Source organism: Anolis carolinensis, chromosome 4, assembly GCF_035594765.1.
Source record: "Anolis carolinensis isolate JA03-04 chromosome 4, rAnoCar3.1.pri, whole genome shotgun sequence".
Classification (NCBI taxonomy): Eukaryota; Metazoa; Chordata; class Lepidosauria; order Squamata; family Dactyloidae; genus Anolis; species Anolis carolinensis.
In genome coordinates, this window is record NC_085844.1 from 44,104,108 (window position 1) to 44,131,044 (window position 26,937).

At 39.6% G+C, this 26,937-nt stretch overlaps 1 protein-coding gene and 2 long non-coding RNA genes across 9 annotated transcripts in view; 2 read left to right on the forward strand and 1 right to left on the reverse strand.

Annotated features, from left to right (window-relative positions):
* Positions 1-15,292: 15,292 nt before the first annotated feature.
* LOC134298868 (uncharacterized) lies at positions 15,293-23,073 on the forward strand. Its single transcript, XR_010005981.1, has 3 exons — positions 15,293-15,402; positions 17,654-17,831; positions 22,202-23,073. It is a non-coding gene; the product is annotated as an uncharacterized LOC134298868 (long non-coding RNA).
* On the reverse strand, positions 19,846-26,910 carry LOC134298867 (uncharacterized). The gene is made up of 3 exons (XR_010005980.1): positions 26,793-26,910; positions 21,375-21,547; positions 19,846-20,101 (listed from the first exon to the last, which is right to left on the reverse strand). It is a non-coding gene; the product is annotated as an uncharacterized LOC134298867 (long non-coding RNA).
* The window catches only part of asph (aspartate beta-hydroxylase), a 141,400-nt gene continuing 140,966 nt past the window's right edge, over positions 26,504-26,937 (forward strand). For 6 of the 7 annotated variants that reach the window (XM_062980330.1, XM_062980331.1, XM_062980333.1 and 3 more), the window contains exon 1: positions 26,507-26,668. In XM_062980330.1, coding sequence (XP_062836400.1) covers positions 26,614-26,668 — 55 coding nt within the window. In that variant the 5' untranslated portion in view covers positions 26,507-26,613. Of the gene's footprint in view, positions 26,669-26,937 lie in introns of all 7 variants that reach the window. The other variant, XM_062980340.1, reaches the window with a different exon arrangement.

A 26,937-nucleotide genomic window follows, 5' to 3' on the forward strand; every position in this document is an offset into this window, starting at 1 on the left:
TTGTCACTGGGAGCCAGCATTAATGTTTCAGTTAATCACCCTAATTGGCACTGGAAATGTTTTGTCCCTTGCCTGGGGGCATCCTTTGTTCAGTCAAGTCCTCATTGTGTTGGTTCCCATCTACTGTTTTGATTTTGGAGTTTTGTAATACTGGTAGCCAGATTTTGTTCATTTTCATGGTTTCTTCCTTTCTGTTGAAGTTGTCCACATGCTTGTGGATTTCAATGGCTTCTCTGTGTAGTCTGACATGATAGTTGTTAGAATGGTCCAGCATTTTTGTGTTCTCAAATAGTATTCTGTGTCCAGGCTGGTTCATCAAATGCTCTGCTATGGCTGATTTCTCTGGTTGAATTAGTCTGCAGTGCCTTTCATGTTCTTTGACTCTTGTTTGGGCGCTGCGTTTGGTGGTCCCTATGTAGACTTGTCCACAGCTGCATGGTATCCGGTAGACTCCTGCAGAAGAGAGAGGATCCCTCTTGTCCTCTTGTCCTCCTTCCTCTCTCTTCTGCAGGAGTCTACCGGATACCATGCAGCTGTGGACAAGTCTACATAGGGACCACCAAACGCAGCGCCCAAACAAGAGTCAAAGAACATGAAAGGCACTGCAGACTAATTCAACCAGAGAAATCAGCCATAGCAGAGCATTTGATGAACCAGCCTGGACACAGAATACTATTTGAGAACACAAAAATGCTGGACCATTCTAACAACTATCATGTCAGACTACACAGAGAAGCCATTGAAATCCACAAGCATGTGGACAACTTCAACAGAAAGGAAGAAACCATGAAAATGAACAAAATCTGGCTACCAGTATTACAAAACTCCAAAATCAAAACAGTAGATGGGAACCAACACAATGAGGACTTGACTGAACAAAGGATGCCCCCAGGCAAGGGACAAAACATTTCCAGTGCCAATTAGGGTGATTAACTGAAACATTAATGCTGGCTCCCAGTGACAAAGAACTCTTGCCACACCTTGGACTCTACACAGATATATATTCTTTCCTTTCCTGACTTAGTTTATCCATACCTCACAACCTCTGAGGATGCCTGCCATAGATGTGGGCGAAACGTCAGGAGAGAATGCTTCTGGAACATGGCCACACAGCCCGAAAGACATACAACAACCCTGTGATTCTGGCCATGAAAGCCTTCGACAACAAATTGATACACTGTTTGCTCCCTGTATTTAGTGTTCATTGCATGGGCTGCATGGAAGCAATTTGCTTTTAATTATGGCTAGGACAGATTTATTTTGCAGCATCATTGAGTGATAACTCAGGCTTTGCCTTTTAGAATGTGAAAGAGTTTTATGGTCGGCAATGAAATCACAAAGCAAGGAAGCAAGACTGACAATGGGTGCATGCATTATTTTGCTCAGATCTTTTGTGTGCAGATGATTAAGTATGCATTAACAGGGACTTTATAACTATTCCGTCCCGACTGTAAATGGGCTTCAGCAGTACAGCAAAGTCAAATCACTAACCACATGTGACTAGCTACTAGAACATGAAGGGAAACACAGGGATCCTAATAAGCTATTGGGCTTTAGTTTTATAACCCATGATCTCTCCCCATTAGCTAAGTCAGACTAAGGGCAGATGGCAGTTGTAATCCAAATCTATCTGGAGGGCCACATGTTCTCCAGCCCTGGGCTTGAAGAAACTACATGTCACTTTTTAAAAAAAATATCTTGAATTTTGCATTTCCTTTGACCAGCAGTTGGCCACTTGGCATGCCTCTGGTATCACTGTAAGAAGGTCCTCCATTGTGCATGTGACAGGCTCAGACTGCATTGTAGTAAGTGGTCTCTGGTTTTTTCTTCTCCACACTCGCATGTTGTGACTTATAATGACCCAAAGGGAATCCTATAAAAGGGTTTCTTGGAAGAATTTGTTCAGAAGGGGAAATGTTTTTGCCTTTGTCTGAGGCTGAGTGAGTGTGGCATGCCCAAGGTTCTTTTAGGAGAAAAAAGACACAAGAGTTGGAACGATCCCTATGAGTAGCAGTTTACAACTCAGAGAGGTTAGGATCAGTGGATAAGTGTTCAAGAGACTTTGGCTCACTGAACACTACTTGACACCTATCACCACCCTACCATATATTTAAGTCTCTGAGTGTTGGGTGTTAATGCATTTCTAATGGTTGTATCAATCCAGTTTGGAACAGAAACAGCCCTACATAAATGTATTCAGGTTTCACATTAAGAAATAAACCAATGTTTACACATGGAAGGTCTCTTGCCAAAGACAGTGCTCCCACTAGAATGAGTATTTGGTTCCAGAGAAGTTATTTGGGATGGAGCACCATGCAAAGGGTGAGCAACGCTGGTTGGGATGGGGGTAACTTTTCCCACCTCTGAGATCCGCTGGGATCTACAGATACTGTCAGAATGCCCCCAAATGCTGATAAGCTTCCTACTTCTAATTTGAGTTTATCTTCATCATTGGGAGACTGAGCTATTCATCTTTGTTGAAGGCTTCTAAGGGAGACAATTCACCCTTTCCTGGTAAGAAAATGAGAAATCCGAGGAAGTTAAGGCTATAAAAATAAGCTTTGGGGGCACAATTTGCTTCCCCTCGATTCATATCATTCCCAAACAGAGAGAGCCACTGTCTCATTCTCTCATTTATTAAGTATCTTTGGCTGCAGTTATCACCAGTGAAAGGAAAATAGCACATATGTTGCTGGTGAGGTTTGCTTAAGTTAATGGTGCAATTGGTCATTAGTGTGACTAATGATTATGAGCCCCTTTTGATGAATTATTTCTTCAGAAGGCTCCAGCTGTTTCAGCTTGGTGTGAACCAACCAGGTTTAACATATTCTTAATTTCCCTTGGTTTTTTAGAAACTTGGTTGACATGGAAAATATTATTTTAGAAAGTTTCGGGCTGATAAACAGATAATTAATCTGTTTTTATAACAATTCCCAGAATCCCCTTGGTTATATTTACTAGGGGGATTCTGGGTGTTCTGATCCAAAGTGACACTTATTCAAACTCAGGCCACCTGTTTCTCTGTCTGTTAAATGAGCCAGACAGTTATATGGAATACTCATGACATAAATTATTATATCAAGAAAAAGAAATAATACATTTTGTCTTTGAAACTATTGTCTATTACCAACCTGACAATTGACGTGGATGGCTGAATGCCCAAATGTCTCATCTCAAATTAAGAGACCACCCCCCCCCCCCCAAGCTGTGAAAGAGAATGTGATGTCTTGGTCATAAATAGCAAAAAGAAGGAATGTTACAGAGCTATTATTTGTGAGAAAATACAAAGTAGAAACATCAAGGGCGCTTTCCACTTGAGAATTCAGGGTCAGCAGAATCTGTCAGAGAGGTTATGAATAAAACACTGACACAACTGTTAAGAGCTTGCAGCACTGACATCAAATTCTAAGGTCAAGGTTATCAACTTGATGCTCAAATCCCTTGAGTCCAGCCCTTCAGAAATGTGAGACATTTGGGAATCTGTTCAGTAGCTTTCCCAGCACAATGAAGTTCCCTGAAATGAAAAGAAAGCATCCATATGATTTATAACTTAACCTGACATTTGTTTGATTTGCCAATATTTGGTTTATGCACACCTTGAGAAAGAAAAATGATTGGCATCCTTGTTCAAAAACTTCTGCTTCTTAGCAACATTATTTGTCCATAACCTCCCAAAATAATTGATGAAAATGTATTTTTAATGTGTTTGGTGTTTCTGGTACTTCCCTGGGATTACTAAATTTATTTCTTTGAATAGTAGACTCATATTGCGGTGGTAGTGTCAAAAATGGTTTTGGGTTTGAAGACTGGTTTGCCATGCAGAGGAATGAACTGCTTTTCAGATCAAAAAAACTCTAAACCTTTGAAATGTGTAGAACCAGTTGTAGAGTTGTTGGAGTGTCAAGTATTTAGGACAATTCCAAGAACATTATACCATACACTGAAGACACACATTCTGCTACTAATCCCAAAGACTGCAAAGGGAACTAATCTGTTTCTATGGGGGAATCTCTGTATGTTAAGAGGGTCAGAGCATCCCCACAGCCATTGCTATAGGCCAGAGTTGGACAGAATGTATCCTGTGGACCCCAGGGCCATTCTGGTAGTCAACCCTACCACAAATATGCCAATAACTCTCTAGGAGGTGGGAACATTTTTGCCACACTTTGGTTCCCCACAGGTCATTTTAGGTGCAGGGGAGGCTTTGTTGCTACTAGAAGTGACTTCCAGTGTACTAATTGCATTGGAAATGTTATTGTGGTTTTAACTGTTGCAATAAAGAGAAAAAAGGAAGAGAAAGAGAGAAAACCCTATATCATAACAGGTGCATAAATAAGGAAATAATTTGTAAGCCAATCTGAATTTCTTGCTTAAAAGTAGGGTGTAAATACTCTCAATACATCAAAGCATTCTTTACATATGTATGTACGTATGTACGTACATAATTGGGATTTTTTTCTTGATCCTTTAATATTCTAATTGATATGCACATGGTACACACACCAGCTTGTACAATTGTACAGGCTGAGCACTGGGAAGTCCAAAATACATCAAACTCCAAAATTGTCCACATTGGGGTATGTATGTATGTATGTGTGTGTGTGTGTGTGTATGTATGTGTGTGTGTGTATATATATATATATATATATATATATATATATATATATATATATATATATATATATATATCTCAATATGTATGTATATGCCAATACAAGTACAGGCAATTCCCAAGTTACAAACATCTGACTTACAAATGACTCATAGTTAAGAAAGAGGGTGAGACAACAAGAAGTGAGAGAAAACTACTCCTTGAAAGGGAAATTAGCTTCTGAAAGTGTTAAATAAAGGTAAAGGTGACTCCACTGAAGCTTTATCACCAATCCTCGTTGCCAAAACAGGCCCAATTTTTCAAAATCCAATTATTACAGAGACAAAAGGTGAGGTGAAATTTTCTGATCACAGATGGTGAACAAACGCCACAGGGGTTTTAACCTTTCCTTGTACTATCCAAAGCTCTCTCTCTAGATATATATAGAGATAGACAGATATATGGCTAGAGTTACACTTAAAAATGTACCTGTTCTGACAACTTAAGAACAAACCTACAGAACCTATTGTATTCGTAACTTGTGGTCTGTCTGTATTCCAAAATCTAAAAATACATGAATACATAAAAATAAAAAAAACCTCTGGTTCAAACATTTAAGATAAGAGTCTGTTTTACTAAATATTGCTAATAATGCTTCATTGCAGTCTTTTCTAATCTTGGCTTCCAGTAGTTGGACTATATTTCTCGACCTGAGAGAATCTTATGGTCCAAGATGACAGCAATTGTAGTCCAAACAACATCCTGCAACCAGCACTTGGAAAAGACTTACCATTTCTATCTAATCAAGACAATTCATTGTGTTAATTCATTACAAATTAAAAAACTCAAACTTTACTCATACTTGAGAAAAGAAGAAAAGTAATATAATAATTTTATTTCCAGTTAGTCTGCAATAAATATTGGTCTACAATAAATTTATTGCATGTTGCAAAAATATAGCACCAATAACATATTTAAATTAATTTAAACCAACCATTTTAATGTTAATAGCTGTCTAGCTTTTTCTTTCACATTCAAAAAAAATCTGCTTTTTTAAAATCACTTGGTTTTTTGTTATTTTGTATTGTTGTATTTTTTTTTTTTTAAAAAAATGTTTAGTCTAAGGACATCCTTGAATTTTTGCCTGAGATGCTGTTTTTGATTGACACTAATCCCTGGGCACTCTTTCCAAGATTTTTCACAATGTCAGTTTTCAGTGATTACAGGCATGTCAGTTTCACTCTTAGCTGTATGTTTTTAGATCTATTCTGGGTCTCTTGTAGTGAAGTTGACATGCAATTAACCACTCAAATGGATAACCTGACACAAAGCTTAAACTGCAGCGGATAAAACTGTTGTCTTAAAAATGACATCAATAAACTGCTTTAACCAAAGACAAATGTAACAGAATCACAGTATTCAAACAGTTATATTTTCCTGGGAATAAGCAATATTAAATTCAGTGGGGTTTGGCGTTTGTGCCTATGTGAATGTGTGCATTGGAAGTGAGGAAAGGAAGGGCTGGTTTTCCTCTAATTGGACTGTCAACGCAATTTAAAAACAAATTAAAAAGTCTCATTTTCTTCCACGTTGCAATACTGACCTCTACTGAGCAATCATGACATACTGCACATTTATCCAATCATCCTATCTTTCTGAAATAGAAATTCACAATAGCATTACAGTACTATGAAAAACCCTTCCAACTCTGCAAACTTCAAAAATTCACAGTAAATCAGGTGTTATAGACTCACAGTGACAATCAATTTGAGTAAAATAACTGATCAATGCAGAATCATGACCAGATCATATCTCATGGTATGCAAAACATCTACATAGACATACAAGACCGAAATGATTCCTCGCCTGTCTTTAAAGTTGTCTGCTTTCGGTCCTGTTTGCATGAATGGTCACCTGCAATTATATTACAAACTCTTGAGACTTTGAAAGAAGTTTACTTCAACAAGATGTTGCAAATAAGCACAACTGCCCTTTTGGTAGTTTACTTATCATAATGCTTATGTCACCAAAACTTTGCTCTAATACGTACCAGAACAAAATTGATAGCAACATGATAGCAACACCTGAAAGCCCAATCCTACATATACTGTGCATGCAATTCACAGAGTGGAAATAAGAAACATGTATGTTAGGGATGAGGAGCGTGTAACCCTCCAGATGTTGTTGAACTCTATTTCCAATCAGTAATCGAATTCAGAGTTGCAGCCCTGTCAAATCTGATGAACTATATATGATGTATATCTGTTTTTATTTCCCTAAGGCATACTACTTATGGGCAGGTATGATGAATTTCTCCTTTTTTCTTTATGCCACTGTGGAGATTGCCTACACACGAGAGACAAGCAGACATAGATGATTGGTCCTCCATATCCACGGCTTCTACACCCATGAATGCAATCATCCTCAACGTAAAAATATGTGTGTGTGTCCCACCTTCGCCTCAAACCAAGAAGGCAATTTTATATAAGGGACATCATTTTACAACTCTGTTGTAAATAATGGCATTTGGATTAAAAAAGACTTCTGATACTTATTTCTCAAATGGAGGAAAAACCCAATTTGGTGGAGATCAAGGCTGCATCTACATTTCCACATGCAGTTTGAATCTGCATTACATGGTCATTGTAGACCCATATAATGCAGTTAAGTCCAATTGAAATTATATCATATGGGTCTACTCTACACTGACCATATGATGCAGTTCGAACTGCATTATGGTTCCATCTACATTGCCAAATGCAGTTTCAAACTGCATTATAAAGAAGTGTACATGGAGCCTTGATGGCAAATCCATTCATACTCTTACAAGAAAAACCCAATAAAGAAGAAAGAGTTCAAAAGATCCTTTCTGTGTGATTCCAGATTTTTCTAAAAAGCCCCTGAAAGTGAAACATTGGTTGATTTGAGCTTCAGGGTTTGCCATTAAATACTGTATGGTGAAAATAGATAATATTTGTATATCAAACAAAAGAAAATGTGCTTTGACGTCATTCAGGGAGTACATTTTTTAAAAAACCGTATAGGATGGTGAAACCCTTGTCTCTGTCACGATTCCTCATAAGAACAGCTTGGTATAAACAGTTTTTGCTATCACCAACAGAAATGTAAAAGCTACCAAACAAGCTGACAGGTTGACAGCTGAAATCAATGTCTTTAAAAAAGGCCACAAATATCTTCTCTTCCAGAGAGGAAGAAATGTAATATCTAGAAAAAAAATCCACATGCCTGACAAAGCCCATTTAAAAGCCCTTCCACGCAGCCCAAAATACAACACAAATTGCATTTTGAGACGACGTGTATAAGGCTGGCACTACTATCCCACCTCCCTGATCTGCCTGAGCCTGTGAGCATGGGATGAATGTAGGGACACCTCCCTCTGGGATCATGGTTGGCGATCCCAAGAGACAGTCCCCACAGCCCCCATACCTGTAAAGGTCTGGAGCTTTCTGGAAGATCTAGATTTTTGCAGGTACTTTCTGGATAAACAGGGTTATTCCAGGTTAAAATGCACTGGCCTGGAATGTCATTTGGATGCCCCAGGCTAACGTGACTGCTATGCCATAAACCAAAACATGCAGTATTTTTATTTATTTTATCAAACATGTCATATGATATTGGAATGGAATACAATAAAATCACTTCAACCTTGATAAATTATATAACACAGCTAGTCCCCAAGTTACTAACAAGATAGGTTTGTTAGGTTTGTTCTTAAGTTGGATTTGTATGTTAGTCGAAAAGGTACATTTTTGAAGTTTAATTCCAGCCAAAAATATATATGTTTTAGCTTTGGGTAGGGTTAACATCCCTACAGTGTTTTGCTGTGTGTTCCCCTGTTCAGAAGATTTCCCTTCAATTCCTGACCCTGTGATAACAGATTTTTCAAAAATTGGTTTGTTGTGGAAACAAGGATTGGTGATAAAGCTTCAGTAGAGACACCTTTTCCCCATGACAACTCTTCCAGAAGTTAATTTCCCTTCCAAGAGGTAGATTTTTCTCACTTACTGTTGTTTCACTCTGTTCTTAACTATGAATCATTTGTAAGTCAGATATTTGTAACTCAGGAACTGCCTGTACAGTAAGAAAACATTGAAACAATTTAACTAATTAAAACAAGACAATTAAAACCAGCTACAAGATGACACAATTTAAAACCATAAAACCAGCTATTTTGCCTGACAGACTCTAGCAGTATAAAGTTTTTGAGCTCTGAAAAACAGGTAACAAGCATGTGGACAATTTCAACAAAAAGGAGGAAACCATGAAAATGAACAGTATTAAAAAAAAACCCTCTAAAATCAGGTCAGTAAATAAAGAACAACACTCAAATACCAGAGGAATTCCAGATAGGAAATAATCAGGGCCAGCTAACATGGCCCAACAAAGGATTCTCTCAGGCAGGAAGCAGCCAAGCTGCAAGGCCATTCAATACTAACCAAGGTGACCAATTGCAACATTCACACTTGCATGAAACAGACAATAGTTCTTTCTCTCACCCTGGACATTCCACAGATATAAAACCCCACTTGCCTAGTTTCCAACAGACCTCACAACCTCTGAGGATGCCTGCCCTAGATGCAGATGAAATGTCAGGAGAGAATGCTTCTGGAACATGGCCCTACAGCCCAGAAAACTCACAGCAACCCAGTAACAGAATTTTTTTCCAAACTGTTCTTTGGAACATTTAAACCTGGTTAGAAATGGCCAAATTTTAGTTTTACTTTAAAATAAATTATATATCTGGTTGTTAGACAAATCTAATGAGAAAACGACAGTACCGAGTTTTCTCTAGTGCTCTCTTATATCACAGTCCAACATGGTTCATATGTTCATTCAAGTGCAAATTTGAAGTGACTTTTATGTGGGGGAACACATATATGCCCCTTCAATTATCAGGCTAAATAACTTGCACATAAACAGTTTTGTATACAGAAATGACCCCAGCTTTACTCTTCAGTCAAGGTAATATTGTAACAAGAGAATTATTTTCAATTTTTTTCCTGTGCCGCAATTTTCATTGCATTTCTGTTTGTTAACTCAGTGCAGTTAATACCGGGTTCTCATGGCTTGCCTCATGCAGGATGTGCAAATACCTGCCTTACATCTTATATATTACGAATAAGCCGTATTTCCTGTTTAAAGGCCATGTTAGAGACCTGGGATTAGCTACAGATTTGCATAAGATACAATCTCTTCCTGGAGAGACTAGAGTTGATTGAATGTTTTTTTACCCAAAACTTGACAGAGGTTTCTGACCTATAGACATCATGTTTGGTCAAACATCTCCAGTCTAGACCAACTGGATGAAATGGCAATTCCTGCTGTTAAAGCATTAAAACCTGGGGTAAATAATATTGCAGATAATTGTGCCCATCCTGTTATCCCATTTAGCTGATATTGCCAAGGCAAAATGTATGTCAAAATGAAACAAGAATAATTGAATGAGATAATTAATTAATATGAGAATTTATGAATTTTACATGAAAATAACATTTTAACATTTCTTCTCATTTCCCTCCTTAAGTGAAATCAAAATGGTTTGTGTGACACACAGAACTTATATTTAGCAAGCAAAATAGTTGAAATAAAGTTAATTATAAACATTTACATTTTTGCTGTGTCTTTTAACAGAATGCAACAATATTTAGTTTTTGAAATGCTCTCTGCCAAAGCAAGATAGAGACCTTAAGAAGAAATAAGTTGCATAAGGCCACAAGCTTCAAGGCTGATTACCTACTGAGATTAAGATGGAATTTTCCTTAGCATTGCAGATATTTTAAAATACATTTTAGTTGAGGAAAATTCTCCAGAAAACATACTATTGTGTTGAATAACATGATATAGAGGGGTACTGGCTATTGTTTCAGCAAAGATCCTGGATTTTATATTGTTTTCCAAGTGCCCTGGTTTAGCAGAAACAGTCCCCAATTAACCCTCTGTTGTTTTTACCTGCTTTTAAAATATCTCAATTTCACTCTCTTTCTTCCATTTTCTTCTTTATCTTCATCTTATTAAAAATATGTTACCAATTTGAATTGCATCACTGTTAATTTGAAAAAAAAATCTATTTTACCTTGGATCAACTTCAAACTTATCATGAAGTGGATCATTAGCATGACTTAATGTTTATGGCCAGTAAGAGAGAAGAGAAACTTTAAAGGTTTCTGATGAAATACTAGATTAAGTAGAAATCCACAGTAAAGAAAGTATTGTACAAAATGAACTGTCAATGTTGAGTAAGGATTTGAAATCTTCGAAATTTTTCTTAACTCTGGATACTAGCAAAACAACAAAGGGTAGGAGTTGTGTAGAAACCTTAACCTACTGGAGAACATCCAAAATCTGCAGTTGCAACAGTCTTTAGTTCTACTGTCTGTCTGACAAAGAGCATGGGTTAGTTGTGGACACAGATCCATGAAACAGCTAGTTTTTTTCCCTTTTTTAAAAAATATTTTTATTGAAGTTTTACCTTATAAGATAGAGTAAATTAACATTGAAAGAGTGAGAACATTTGATTGTATAGAAAGTAGGAAAACTGAGATTAAAAAAGGATCAAAAAGGGAGAGAGAGGGAAAAAAACCCAAAAACAAAGCTAAAGTGTCCATATTTATATAAAAAATAAAAAAAATAAATCTGAACAAATGGCGATATAAAAATGCAAAAGTACTTGGCAAAGAAACACACCAAAAAGCAAAAGCAAAAAGCATTAGCACTGGCATTAAACACTTTGAATAAAATTGAAGTTTATTATAAACAGCTAGTTTATATATTGTTTAGGTTGTGCTAGGTTCCAAAAAGATATTTGGACTTTCCAGGACCTTCCAGAACAGAAAGGACCATTTCTCCTTCTATGAATTTGTGAGGGAAACAGTGATTATTGTTTCTAATGATACAGAGTGCAGCCAGAAATCTCTTGGAATTTGGCATGATCTATAATCCAATTAAGTCTGCATAATACATTCTGCATTCCATTTGAAAACTGTTACAAACTACAGGCAGCTGAACCATGAAGAATTTCAAAGATGGTTCACTTCTTAAAATTTTGCTTGATTCCACATACTGATTTTGGGTTTTCTCCTCTCAATGGATTTAATTTTCATTAATAGAGCTTTCAGTTATTTTAAAACTAAAAATATAAAATGACATGATGAAGCCAATTACAAGTGAGTAGTGGCAGAATATTCTTCTGGGACCTGTGCCATTTTACAGTAGGGTCTCACTTATCCAACACTTGCTTATCCAACGTTCTGTATTATCCAACGCAGTTTGCCTTTTAGTAGTCAATGTTTTTGTAGTCAATTTTTTCCATACATTATGAAGTTTGGGTGCTAAATTCATAAATACAGTAATTACTACATAGCATTACTGCATATTGAACTACTTTTTCTGTCAAATTTGTTGTATATCATGATGTTTTGGTGCTTAATTTGTAAAATCATAACCTAATTTGATGTTTAATAGGCTTTTCCTTAATCCCTCCATATTATCCAACATATTCGCTTATCCAACGTCCTGCCGGCCCGTTTATTTGGATAAGTGAGACTCTACTGTATTTATTATTCTCAAAAGTAGCCTTCCAAACTTAAAGAGCTGGGCATATTTAGCCTGCAGAAGAGAAGGCTGAGAGGAGACATGATATGTGAAGGGAAGTCATAGGGAGGAGGGAGCAAGCTTGTTTTCTGCTGCCCTGCAGACTAGGATGCGGAACAATGGCTTCAAACTACAGGAAAGGAGATTCTACCTGAACATCAGGAAGAACTTCCTCACTGTGAGAGCTGTTCAGCAGCGGAACTCTCTCCCCCGGATTGTGGTGGAGGCTCCTTCTTTGGAGGCTTTTAAGCAGAGGCTGGATGGCCATCTGTCGGGGCTGCTTTGAATGTGATTTCCTGCTTCTTGGCAGGGGGTTGGACTGGATGGCCCATGAGGTCTCTTCCAACTCTATTATTCTATGATGCTATGATTCTATGAACTCTGCTTCAAGAGTGTGTTGACTTACCTATGAAGACAGTTTGGTATGCTGCAAGGGAATAGTTACTGCAGAAGCACCGAAATGCCTTGAGGACTATTGGTTCTTTCAAACTCTCCCCTCACTGCCCAAACACTGCCCAACTGCTTCATCAGCCAGTTACAGTGCACATGGGAGGTGCAAGAAAAATTATTGGTTTATTTGAACTTCGATGGATATACTTTCAAGAAGGCGTAGCCATGGTAATGTGAGTGCGAATCATCCAGCAATCACATGGAAATGGTGGATCACTTCCTTTTGTCCCAAAGTAAATTCAGGGGGAGATATGATGTGTCAATCAGTCATGGCAATACAATAGTAGCTGAAGTAAAATCAGGAGAAGATAATGCATAGTTGAGCTGATTTATATTGCTATATGGAACTGACCACAATTAGATATGTAACATTAAAAGGTACTGTTCCATTATCTGGGCGGACTCCAAAAGGCGGTCTAGTTTGAGAAAGATAGTCCATTTTATTGGGGGGGGGGGGGGTTGGAAGAGGAAAATAATTTCCCCAATTTCGCTGGTTATTTCCCCCCCCCCCCCCATATCATAAACGATTGTTGCTTCGACAACGAACCATGGGTGGGGGAAATAAACAGGGGAAATTATTTAACTCCTTCAACCCCCTTCCCCTCCATAAAATGAATTATCCTTTTCTCTCTAACGCCCTCTTGTGGTCTCCACCTGAATAATGGAACAGTCCCTATTAAAAAATCTTTCTTGGCATTCATACAAATGGAAGAAAAGTCTATTTGATATACAAGAAATTGAAAAGTTCCAGTCCCAGACAACTCGGGGACTGCCTTATATATATATATATATATATATATATATATATATATATATATATATATATATATACACACACACACACATACACACACACACACACACATATAGATTAGTACAACTTCAGTTTGTTGACCTTCATCTAACTCTCTGCATTGTCCAGACATGAGTCCACTACTGCATAGTCTTATGTGACTTTATGAGAAGGAGATATATTATATTTATTCTTATGTTTTTTGTTATGTTTCTTTTTCTCTTCATAAGGAAACCCAAAGCGGTTTATATTAAACAGTATTTCAATCTAATATAAAATCTACAAATATGCAAACATTAAAACAGAATTAAACATCAGTGGTATTTTAAAATGCAATGAAATTCCATAAAAACATATTCAAAGCTAAAAACCACAGCACCCCCTGACTTTATCTTAAAAACCTAAACCTCAAAAGCCTGTCTGAATAAAAAAGTTTTAGCCTGCCGTTGGAAGGACATGCCGCTGGAAGGACTGTATAATTTAGAACACTTATGCCGTCACACCCAGGCACCTTTTAGAACTTTAAGATGTGCTTCTTTCTTTGCCTGGGTGAACTGCGGGGGCCTTACTTTGAAGCTCAGGAATCCCAGTTACCAAAGTCACTTCAAGTTGAACAATCAAACAAGATTTTATTTTCTCAAAGTCCTTGGCAGACTTGGCACAAATTGTTGAGGTTACAAATACAAATAGTCAACTTGCAGATGTTCCTTTCTCACTTTTCCCCTTAGTTGCTGGGTTAACTTCTTCCAAAGGCAAAGAGATCCTGAGATCCTTTCTACCCTAGCCCTGAGTTGCTATATCAAAAAGAGCAGGTCTTTCACTATCTAAGCTCAAAGCTAGCTTGGAGACGAAGTAATTATAGCTTCTTCCAATGGCAAAGAAATCCTGGGATATTCTTTGCCCCAGTGCTGAGTTGCTATCTTGGAAAGAGCAAGTCCTCTCCTATCTGAACTCAGCACCAGTTTTATAGGCAAGAGGTTAGTACTTATGATGGCTTGTCTGAGCTGGCCTGGCTTGACCACACAAGCACATCTGAGTTCTTTTCTCTTCAGTGAAAAGGCAGAAAAGGCTTCATCCCCAGGAAAAGGGGCGGTCTCAAGACCAAAAGGATACTTTTGCAAGCTGAAAGCAGCAAAGGCCTGCAGGCCGGTTGCAAACCTCTGTTAATAATTAACTATCAGGGTGCTATTTCCTACAACTATGGAACAATGCAAATCAAACTTCTGGGGGACGGAACAACACTTTACAGTAGTTATAAGACTTTTAAAGTTCATTGATAATTGTGAAATCCCATTATCAAAATTATGAAGATTATTATTTTCTTATTCATTCCTACTGATGTGTTTTGTTTTATTTTCATTTTAATTGGATCTGTTTCTATTTTATTGGAATAGAAATGTTACCTACCATGCGTATCATTTTTCTACAGTGAAGAATAATATTTTTAATACCCTTATATACTCAAGTATAAGCCAAGTTTTTCAGCCCTTTTTAGGGCTTAAAAACTATCCTTCAGCTTATACGCAAGGAAGGGTCCTGGTGTGAAGGGGTGGGGCTGAAGGAAGCCCTTCTTTAAGCCCCACGCCTTCTCGCCAGGACCCTCACAACAACCCTCTCTCTCTCCGCACAGGCAGGCAGGCCCTCGGCACGGCTCTGAAGAAGCAGTTGCCAATGCCACAGAGACAGAGCCTCCTCTTTCCTCTTCCCTTTCTGTGCTTCCTTTCCCTCTCACCTTCTCTGATCGACACTGAGCGCCTCCAATGCTTGCGCTCTCCCTCCACTGCCTCAGGTCCCTGCTGCCCTGCTTTGCCAAACGTGCCTTCTCATTGGATGACCCAGGCGAGAGGGAAGCGCATGCACAGCAAGAAAAGGGAGGGAGACGTGTGCATGGCGAGAGCAGGAAGGAGGAAGGCACATTTTATTTGCACCGAGACATGAAATCCAATGTCTGACTTGGGTCAGTGTCTCCCTCTTAGCTTGATCTTTCTCACAGACCTGTTGTGAAAATGAAGCAGGTATATGGAGAGCCATGTGTCTTGTAATTACAACACTGGACAAAAGTTGGGATGCAGATATTTATGTGATTTCAACTCTGCTAAATTGTGGCTTCAGAAGCCCAGTGTGGCCCAGCTATTCCAGTTGTCATTGCTGTTTGAAGTTTTCTGTCTGTTTCTGGTTCTGCCTCTCATAGGGTGTGTGAAGGAAAGAATGTGGGTGGGTTTGAGGCACTAGATGCTAATGATGGTAGTTCCCCCAGTTTGGGGGGACAATGGCCCGTGCTGGTGAAACAATGCTTGTTAGCCAGCCTGAATGAGTTCCCAGAAGGAGTATAAAAGAGGGTGTTGGGTAATTTCCTGACCTCTGGCTTGTTTCACTGTTAGGTGTGTGGAGGCATTGTTAGGGGATTATGGTAATTTTCTCTGGGTGTATGTGAAGCAAGGGTGAAGTGAGTTCATGTTCTGGGGATTTTCCAAGGAGCTTCATAGAAAGATTACTTTTTAGTACAATTGATATATTTTATATAATTCATATTGCTTGGGGGTGCTGATTTCTCAATATACGGTAACTAAAAATACTGTGTATTCATTGGAAAGCTGAGTTCTTAGGGTGCATTTACACTGCAGCATTAATGCAATTTGACACCACTCTGACTACTATGACTCAATGCTATGGAACATGGAAGTTGTAGTTTTATAAGGCCTTTAGTCTTGCCTGTCAAAGAGCGCTGGTTCCTCACCAGACTACAATTCCCATGATTCCATAGCACTGACAAATGACAGTTAAAGAAGTGTTGAGCAGCATTAATTCTAGAGTGTAAATGCACCCTTAGACAATAGAGTAAAAGCACAAACAGAATTTTATAGTATTTTTCTCCTTTTATTATGTTCCTACATCTGTCTCAAGCAAAACACATTCTATATATCTATTGGTGCTTTTAATATGTCTATATTTTCCCCAGATCTTACCTATGTGTCCTAAACCAATTTCATTCTCCATGCTTTCACTTTCCCCTGTTATTAGAGGGAGTCCAGAATTAGATCGTCCTAATTCTTTGTAAGTGTCACTATCTGCAAAACCATCACCATTTTTTTTAGAAAAATGCAATAAAACATAATTCAGTCTAATTGAACAAGATTACACTATGTTATACCAATGGTTACAACATATCAAACTCTTATCTTGTTAAAAACTATGTGGAACTTAAGACTTGTATATCTGCCAGCATAACTAATTTCAGAAAGGCTTACTGGAAATGTTGTTTAAATTCCAATTGCTAATTCCCTGAGTACTCACTGAAGAAATTCCAGTTCAGCAATGGACTGAATGGGTTTACTCTAGCTGGGACTAGCAATTGGATGTAGTCCATTCTAACAAGATATACTTAACCATTGTATGAAATAGAAGGACAACACAATTCTGCCTAAGGTATAATGAATCCAGGTTTGACAGGGAACTCTAAGGAGCACATACACAAATCATACTGTTATTCCTGAATGGAAGAGATTCATTGAATCAATTGCTACATGATAAATCAGTATTATTAAAACACCAGAAACATTATTGAACACTTGTTAAATTCAAATGCATATTTTGCCTTTATGTACAATATGCTGGCTGATTGATATTAAGCCAAATATGGTACAGAAAATCAGGTAACAATTCAAGCTCTAAAGTAATTTAAGTCTCAAAACATATGCACATGAATACATCCCCACTAAATAAACCGGACTTTCCTTATATGTTAATTTTATGCAAGATTGAAAGATTGTTGCAAGATCAGACTTGACTCTATTACAAAACAGTCATTTCAACATAGATGTAATGATTTGCAATTATGATTATGAAGATACTGAAAGTGGAATATAATAATAATAATAATAATAATAATAATAATAATAATAATAAAAAAACTTTATTTATACCCCGCCACCATCTCCCCAACGGGGACTCGGGGCGGCTTACATGGGGCCTTGTATAGTTCCTTTGGAATGAGTTAATTACTTAGGTCAAATTCTCAGTTCCACTGACCACATGATTGGGCCTTGTGTACTTCATTTTTGTCTAATAAATAACCGTTGCAATGTGTGTCTAATACAAATCAACTCCACAATCCTTTGCATTTCCATTATCCTGACGCAGACTCCTCTGTGCCTGCTATTTGCACCAGGAAAAAAATTATATTTAATATCAATTGATTTTTTTCCTAGGCTAAAGAGCAGCCATGGGAAGACCTGGATCAGCAGCACCAGAGTAGATGCAAAAGCTTACATCAACTCTCCTACATCAAGTTTATGAATTAGTTCACTGCAGCTAGTGTTTAATAAACAAAAAACAAGTGTGCAACATCAAACTACATCCTGAGCATCAGCACAGTTTTTCCTTCAGGTAAATACAGACAAAATCAGGTTGCACTATCTCCTTCTTCCTTAACTGCATTGCTTTTCCAATGTAAAAGCATACCACCAGTTTTGATGACAATCATAATGTTGTCGACCGCGTTTTAGGGGGATCGGGCCCCTTAAGGAGAGAGCCGATCTGGTCCTGAGAGAACGGACCTTGGCGGAGCCAATAGGAAAATATGAGCCGCAATACAACCTGAAGCCGAAATGAAGAAGGTCCGCCAAAGTTGAAGGAAAATCCGCCAAGGAGTCTTTATTGAGCGATTCAGCTGAAAAGGACTCTAGTAGTGATCATTCAGTCTACTAGGGTACCATATAACCAAAATAAAGCCATATTTATACAATGTTTCAGTCTGACAGCCCCTTGAATTTCCCGCCCCGCTCCCCCGCCCATCTGATCGCGGATAGGCTAGAGTGTTGAACGAGGCGGGCTTTCGTTTCCCGCCTTGCTCTGCTGGCCCAATAGGGAGCTGCTTTTTGTCCCCACTCGGGCCAATCAGAGAGGAGAAGGCGGGAGTTATTGGAACAATGAAGTGACTGAGCAGGAAGGATCGGATTAATTCCTGCCCGGCCGAATTCTAAAGGGATTAATGACAGCAATCAAGGGTTCCTGTCACGTACACAGATTTCAGATATGCCTTGGGGTGTCAGAGGTGGAAGTAGGGATGGGTGGTGATGGGCTCAGCAGGGCGCCTTCCTGAGGTGTCCTGGATTTCCTTTTGGAGGAGATATGACAATGTTTGCCTTGAGGGCGAATCACCTTTAGGTCAAATACTCCGAATTCGGCGACTCAAGCCCTATATTGTCCATGCAATCTGAATTTGATTGGGTTAAGCGGCAGCGGATTAACCTTTTGTTTTTGGGAAGGTAAGCCTGGGTCATAGAAAATGGGGCAGGTTCTGGGGTTCAAGTTGAGTTCGAAATATTCCCTATTTGATTTCATGACTTGGCAATTATATGAAATAAAATGAAAAATAAAATAAAGTTGGAATATAAACCCAGCTGGGAAAAATACATATTTTCCGGGGATCCCAAAGAGTACAAATACATATAGGCAGATAGATAGATTTCAAGGAAGTAAGGGAGAATCCATAGAGGTGGGTTACATTGCATAAAGGGGAATCATGAATGATATAAACAATTTGAAAACATTTGATAAGAACGAAGTTCACAACATCTGGGGAACCCAATATGGAAATTCATAAAAGTGGAGTTTTAGCAGCATGATTTCACAATTCATGAAGTTAGCCCAACGATTAGAAATTCATACAACAGTGATTCATGAGGGTGTCCAGGTACATAGAATATGAAAATTCACGGATACATGAGGAAAAGAGTTCATCTGTGGTGGAAGGAATTCATAGAGATGGCATGGGGAAGAGGCACATGTGGGTTGCAGTCTTTGGAAGTATAAGATTTCATAAGTTCAGGGATAGGTCTGGGGAATAGTGTTCTTCTCCTTCATAAAATTATGAAGGTATGAATGAAACGTGGAGGGCGCCCGTCCTGGCATCCTCCTGGCAGCTGTAGAGAGGGTAAAGGTCCTTGGAGAACTATGTCTCCTCAGCGGGAGAGCGATCCCCCCATCCCCAGTTCACAGAAAGGGACCAGGGATCTCCTAAAACCATCCCGCGGGTCGCGGGGAGAGGAAAGTCCGGGATAAGGCTGGAAGAGAGCAGTCTGGCTTGAAAGGAGCAGTCGGTTCCGTTTTGACAGTCAGCTGATGAGGTGCCGAGAACTGGACCGATTTTGGTTCCGTTGGTGGTCCTTGAGTCAGGAGCCTTAGAAAGGGTTAGGACTAAAAGAGGAGCGTGCCAGGGGTAATTTTGATAAAGATATGAGCCAATTTGTATCACCCACCGTATTAACCTATGGCGGGCGAAGCCTCCGCCAGGGTTTAAAGATCGGACGGGTTAGTGAGAGAGAGAGAGAGAGGGAAATTGCGTGCAAAGGAAGGAGTCAGAGAAAGACACAAAATAACCAGATAGAGAGTGTTACAGTTAAAATAAATGCTACTTTTATTGGGGGGTTTGTTACATAGTTCAGGGAAGGGGAAAGTGAGAAAAAAAGATCTTTTAATAATAGTCTGCTGCGGTCCCGCTCCGTTCCTTTTGGTGATGGATCTGCGGAACTCTCCGCTGCGGGTTCAAATCAATTTGAAAGCCGGGGTCACGGTCATCAATAACTGTATTCTTCAGGAAAATGTACTTAATTTCATCTCCCATACTTCGTCATGAAATACCGTAACCTTAAGGTCTACAAAAAAAAAGGGAGAAATTGTGTTTCTCTTGATACGTGGCTAGGGCTGATGGGAGTTCAAGGCCAACAATATGAGTAAAAGCAGAGATTTTCCCCTCCCTGATATAATTAAGACATATTTAGAATATTATCTGTTGCAGATAACACCCAGAATTGCAATGAGCTGTTTCAGGATATGCCTGCAGTGATGCAAGGTTTCTAAAAGTGGTTCAAAGAGAATCTGACCTCAACACTGTAGAATTAATGCAGTTGACACCACTTTATTGCCATGGCTTAATGCTATGGAATCCTGGGAGTTGTAGTATTACAAGGTCTTTAGCCTAATTTGCCAAAGGATGCTGGTGCCTCACCAAATGACAGTTCTCATGATTCCATGGCAGTTGAAGTGATGTCAGACTGCATTAATTCTACAGTATAGAAGTACCCTTAAGAGGTTTTTAAACAGAGACTAGATAACAATCAGTCGTGGATGCTTTAATTGTGTATTCCTGTATGGCAGGGGGTTGGATTGAGTGGCCCTTGCAGTGTCTTCAAACTTTATGGTTCTAAGAAATATTCCTTTCCTTACAGAAAGACAAAATTATGTTGCACAACCCCAAGTTGAATCAAAGTGCTAAAGTGGGGTCTAAAGCAAGCTTGGCTTTGAGTGCACACATCTACAATAAATCATGTTGGGCAATTCTGCTTAAATTCTGTGTGCCTTGACAAGCATGATATACAGATTAAACAGATGAATTGCTTTTATAGGTCATGTAGCAACCTCAATAAACAAAGCTACACACCTCTTATTGTTGGTGGGAAAGCTTCAGAGCATGTAATGATTGCAACCCTAATCAACTGCAATCTTAATTACTCACAAACACTCTCTATCTAGGACACTACCTTGTATGCAATCAGTTCATGACCCTACTTACATAATATTGTTCATATAATTCAACGATAGTTTAATTATACGAAACTTAGGATACATCTACTTTGCAGAATTAATGCAATTTGACACCACTTTGTCATGACTCAATGATATGGCATCATGGGAATTGCAGAGGCAGAGAAGCCTACAGACCTTGTAAAACTACAGCTCCCATGATTTCCTAGCATTAAACCATGGCAGGTAAGATGACATCAAACTCTGTCCATTATTTACAGAAGGAAACGCTCATTTAAACCTGACAACATAATCCTTTTTTCTTTCTCACAAAAGGGATTATTTCTCAACTGTTTCCATTCTAACCCTTTAAAATGACAGTATAGATTTATTTCTTTGTCATACCTCTTTGTTGTCCATCCTCGGATGACCTCAAGTGGCTTAGACGTTTGTGAGCTATCTCAGGTTGAGGCACAGTGGCTGGCCCAAGGCCACGTAGTGAGTGTCATGCTTCAGTGAAAAACAGTTGGTGCTACGTGGTACCGATTGGTTTGAAAAGCCATTACTCTATTATATGTCTGTAAGAAAAAGCAGGGTGGGGTCACGTGATCTGGAAGGATATTCAGTTTAACAAATATGGATGTAATCTTCTGCAAACTGAAGAGTAATCACCACTGAGTTTAGTCAGACTTGCCTCTGAGAAGAAATGGTTAGGCTCAAAGTACAAGGATTTAGGAATAACAGATAATATTGTTCCCATCTTGCTCATCAAGTTACGACATTTGTGAGACAACTTTTATAAAGTTAGCACTGTTAGGGATTTTGCAGAAAATGGGTGAAGAAGAAAAAGGTGCTTTCTCTTACAACTGAATAGATATTTAAGGTTATATATTTTCATATCATCTCAGACTCTTGTGTGGACAATGCCTTTAAGATGTCTGTCGACTTATGGTAGCCCATTAATTTTACAAGGGTTTCTTAAGTCTGGAATTCTCCCAGATAGGTTTCCCTCCAAGTATTCCTTTGAAATACAGCCTTTTTGTTGTCGGACTCCCATCCCAGTACGAACCAGGGCTGACCCTTATTTAGCTTCCAATATCAAAGCGGATCTGGAGCCTTTAGTAAAGATGTACAGTCCTCACATAGAGGCACAGGACTCCCATCAAAGTGAAAAAAACCTCCTATGAATAAAGAAATATCTATGTTTCACCTTTTTTTCCCCATCTCTTTAGGAATTCTACATCTTCTAGAAGAACTCTGTGATCAATCTCTGCTGGAAGCTGAACACAGATTCACACCGGAGTACTAGAAAGCCTTAGGATGCATCTGTATTGTAGCTTTGATGCAGTTTGATATTATGTTAACTTCTGTGGCCCGATGCCATAGCATCATGGGCGTTGTTCTTTGCTGAGGCATCACCACTTTTTGGCAGAGAAGGCTACGACTCCTGCGATTCTATCACATTGAGCCATGGCAGCTAAAGTTGTGTCAAACAGCATTAATTCTACAATATAGGTGCATTCCTAAAGATAGGTCTTCCAGGACTTTGAGATTCCTAGAGAGTACATTTTTAATCAAATTTGTGAATCCACAAAAAGACAAAACGGCTGTACAAAAAGCAGATAGGGTATTTTGCTTTTTTTAATTTCTGTAAATAATTTTATTAAATATTATAAAATCCCAAAATATTTAAAACATGATACAAATTATTGTCGAACGCTTTCATGACTGGAATCACTGAACAAACCTCTGAGGATGCTTGCCACAGATGCAGGTGAAACATCAGGAGAGAATACTACTGGAACATGGCCATATAACTAGAAAAAGCTCACAGCAACCCATGATACAATTGTCTTATCACATCTTCTATTCCCAGATCAGTACTCTCAGCCCTCCTTATACTGAATTACTTATACTGAATATCATTATAGGAATACAGCATTGTCAATTCTATTACTTCTACATTATTCTAATTGTATCCGTTACATATAATTATTATAATATGGTCATTAATTGTTCAAGCACAATCTTTCTTGGATGTTTGGTGGTTAAAATTCGCTATTGTTTTTAATGCATTAAGCTAATAAATGGATCTATTACTGTTTAACCAGTTCTTTATTGTCAGATTCTCTAACTTTGTCCAGGTTTTCACTATTTTTGAGTCTTGCGGCACATAACAGGAGCAGTATAAGATTTTTATTTAACAGATCCTTTTTCTCACTTTCAGATGCAGAAATCATTAACAGTGCTCCCCTAAAGTATATTGTTTTCCCCATTGTTTTGCTTATCCAGTATATAACTTCATCCCAGAATCTCTATATTTCTGAGCATGTTAGCCAAATGTGGCTCCAATCCCTATTTCAAGATAGTCTATGTACAAAGAAAATATGTCCAAATAACATATAATATTATTGAAGTTCCCTGTACAAAGCTCCTTTTCATTTCATTTTGTCTGGTACTGTCAAATTGAGCTTTGTACGGGGAACTTCAATAATATTATATGTTATTTGGACATATTTTCTTTGTACATAGACTATCTTGTGTTTGTGTAGATACTTTACAAGTACAGTAGAGTCTCACTTATCCAACATAAACGGGCCAGCAGAACGTTGGATAAGCGAATATGTTGGATAATAAGGAGAGATTGAGGAAAAGCCTATTAAACATCAAATTAGGTTATGATTTTACAAATTAAGCACCAAAACATCATGTTATACAACAAATTTGACAGAAAAAGTAGTTCAATATGCAATAATGCTATGTAGTAATTACTGTATTTACGAATGTAGCACCAAAATATAATGATGTATTGAAAATATTGACTACAAAAATGCATTGGATAATCCAGAACGTTGGATAAGTGAGACTCTACTGTATTCTGGGATTTTGTATAGTCCAATCCCTATTTCCCCACACCCTCTGCAACATAGTTTAGAAATTCCATTATTAATTATATGTAGTTTGAATGAACAATAGCACCATCTATACATAACTCAGATAGGGCATTTTGGTGAGGACTATGCAAATGCTTGTTCTCTTTCTATGCAACAGCCTGAGGGCTTCTATCTTCCCAATTATGGCGGGAAGTAGAGTAGTGGATTGTAACTTCTCTCTTGACACATTTGCTCAACTGCAATTCCCATCAACCCCAAACAGCAGAGCCAATGGTGAGAAACAGAGTTACTGTCCAAAGAGTATATTTAATATATTGTATATACATATAATATGGAGCCCACAGTGGCGCAGCGGGTTAAAACACTGAGCTGCTGAACTTGCTGAATGAAAGGTCGGCAGCTCGAATCTGAAGAGCTGGGTGAGCTGCCGCTCTTAGCCCAACTTCTGCCAACTTAGCAGTTTGAAAACATGCAAATGTGAGTAGAACAATAGGTACCACTCCAGCGGGAAGATAACGGCACTCCATGCAGTCATGCCGGCCACATGACCTAGGAGGTGTCTACAGACAATACTGGCTCTTTGGCTTAAAAATGGAGATGATCACCAACCCTCAGAGTCGGACACGACTAGACTTACTGTCAGGGGAAAAACTTTACCGTTACCTATATACATATAATACTGATAATATTGTAATGTAATACAATATAATACTAATACTAATATAATATAATAATATATAATAATATTGTAATATAGCAATACTAATATATAAAATATAATTACTACTGATAATATATAATGATATGCTGTTTTATTATTGTATATTTTCAGTTGTAATGTTTTTGATTGTGAGTTGTTTGAGTCCCCGTATGGAGGGATAAGGTAAGGTAAATGTTTTCCCCTGACATTAAGTCTAGTCATGTCTGACTCTGGGGGTTGGTGCTCATCTCCATTTCTAAGCCGAAGAACCGGCGTTGTCCATAGACACCTTCTAAGTCATGCGGCTGCCATGACTGCATGGAATGCCATTACCTTCCCGCCAGAGTGGTACCTATTGATCTACCAGGCTGTAGCGCAGGCTGGAAAGCAAGCCAGCTGCAACAAATCAACAAATCACTCTGACCAAGAGGTCATGAGTTCGAGGCCAGCCCGGTGCCTGCGTCTTGTCTCTGTCTCTGTTCTATGTCATGGCATTGAATGTTTGCCTTTATGTGTGCAATGTGATCCACCCTGAGTCCCCTTCGGGGTGAGAAGGGCGGAATATAAATGCTGTAAATAAATAAATACTCACATTCACATGTTTTTGAACTGCTAGGTTGGCATAACAGCGGGAGCTCACCCCGCTTCCCGCATTCAAACCGCCAAACTTACGGTCAGCAAGTTCAGCAGCTCAGTGGTTTATCCGGTGCGCCACCAGGGGCTCCATTACGGAGAGATAAAGCGAGATATAAATAAATAACATGGGTCTGTCTACATCAGGCATGGGTAAACTTTTTGGCTTTGGGGCCACATTGTGGGTCCAGCCAGAAGGGCCTGGAGGGAGGACTGCCGGGCACATACAGGAGGGCCCAGGAGAAGGCAGGGCCAGGATTGGGCAGAACAGGGCCTGGGTCATCCTTAGGTTGTCCTCCCGGAATGGCATAAGGACGGGCCTGCTCACCACATCCTTATGCTGGCAGGAAGGTGGGACACAAGGCAACAACCCCAATCCTCCTGCCCCGATCCTTGGGCTGTTCTCTTGGCATAATGCCAGGAGGGAGGAGCACAAAGACAGGTGGCGGCTGAGAGTGCTCTCAGTCGCTGCGTGCCGTCCTCGAGCTGTCCTCCTGGCATAAGGGCAGTGCCGCTTGCACCATCTTTATGCCGGGAGGAGGGTGAGACATGCAGTGGATGAGTGTGCTCCAGAGGGCTCTCAGCTGCTGCATGCGTTTCCTCCCCCATCTTTTTGCCATAATGATGTGTTGGGCTGCCATGTCCTTATGCCAAGAGGACAGGGAAAATGGGGGCCTGAGGAAAGCATAGAGGGCCGTATCCAGCCCCCTAGCCTTAGTTTGACCATGCCTGGTCTACACTGTAGAATTAATGCAGTTTGACACCACTTTTAACTGCTCAATGCTGTGGAATCATGGGAATTGTAGTTTTACAAGTGCTGGTGTCTCAGCCAGACTACAACTCCCAGGATTCCATAGCACTATGCCATAGCAATTAAGTGGTGTCGAACTGCAATAATTGTAAAGAGCTGCACCCAACGACTCTCAGAAAGGAGGCTGCACTGTGTTTGCCTGAATGCTAAGGCTGGGAGACTAGTGGGAAACTCTTTCTATCCTTTTCCAGGCAAGACTGAGGAGAGAAAGAGGAAAGACGGGGATTAGATAGGATTCGTGTTATTTCAACAGAGGAGCAGCCATGAGCAAACTCTTTTCACCACGTGTCCCACGTCACACCATCTCCCCCTCCCTTCCCTTCTACTCTGCCACGTTCCAACCCACTCCTCAGAGCGGCCACAACTTTGCAAGGCGTTCCTCCCCGCCCTTTTTTTTCTATTGGCCAATTAGAGCTTCTTATTTCTTCTTCCTCGTTGGCGATTGGTCGGGTAAGACGTGCCACTCCCAGCGCCGTGAGCGCGCCCGTTCGGGTCGCTTGAGGGGGGCGGAGCGACGCTGTCGCCCTCGTGTCAGCCCCGCCCCTTCGGCGTCGAGCGCGCGCCTTTCTCTCGTTACCTGACAGGAGAGGCGGCAACGACGACGACATGGCCCCGCGCAAGAGCCCCAAGAGCGGCAGCCCCGGCCCCGGCCCCAGGAGAGGTCAGTTGCATTACGCGAGGCCGCGGCCTAGTGGGCCCGGAGCCCGCGGTTGATGGGAAGGGAGAGCAGCGCGGATAGCGGCTCTCTGAGGCGGGAAGCCTGAGGGACCCCACTCGTCTCCTACCTGGGACCCTCTGAGGCCTACATGTGTGTGAGAGGGGCCTTCGTCATCTCCAGCCCCCTCCTTTTTCGAAATTGCCGCTTTTGAAGGCCCTCCCCACACATCTTAGGGTGCCTCTCTAAGCTATGGCATCTTGGGTACTATAGTT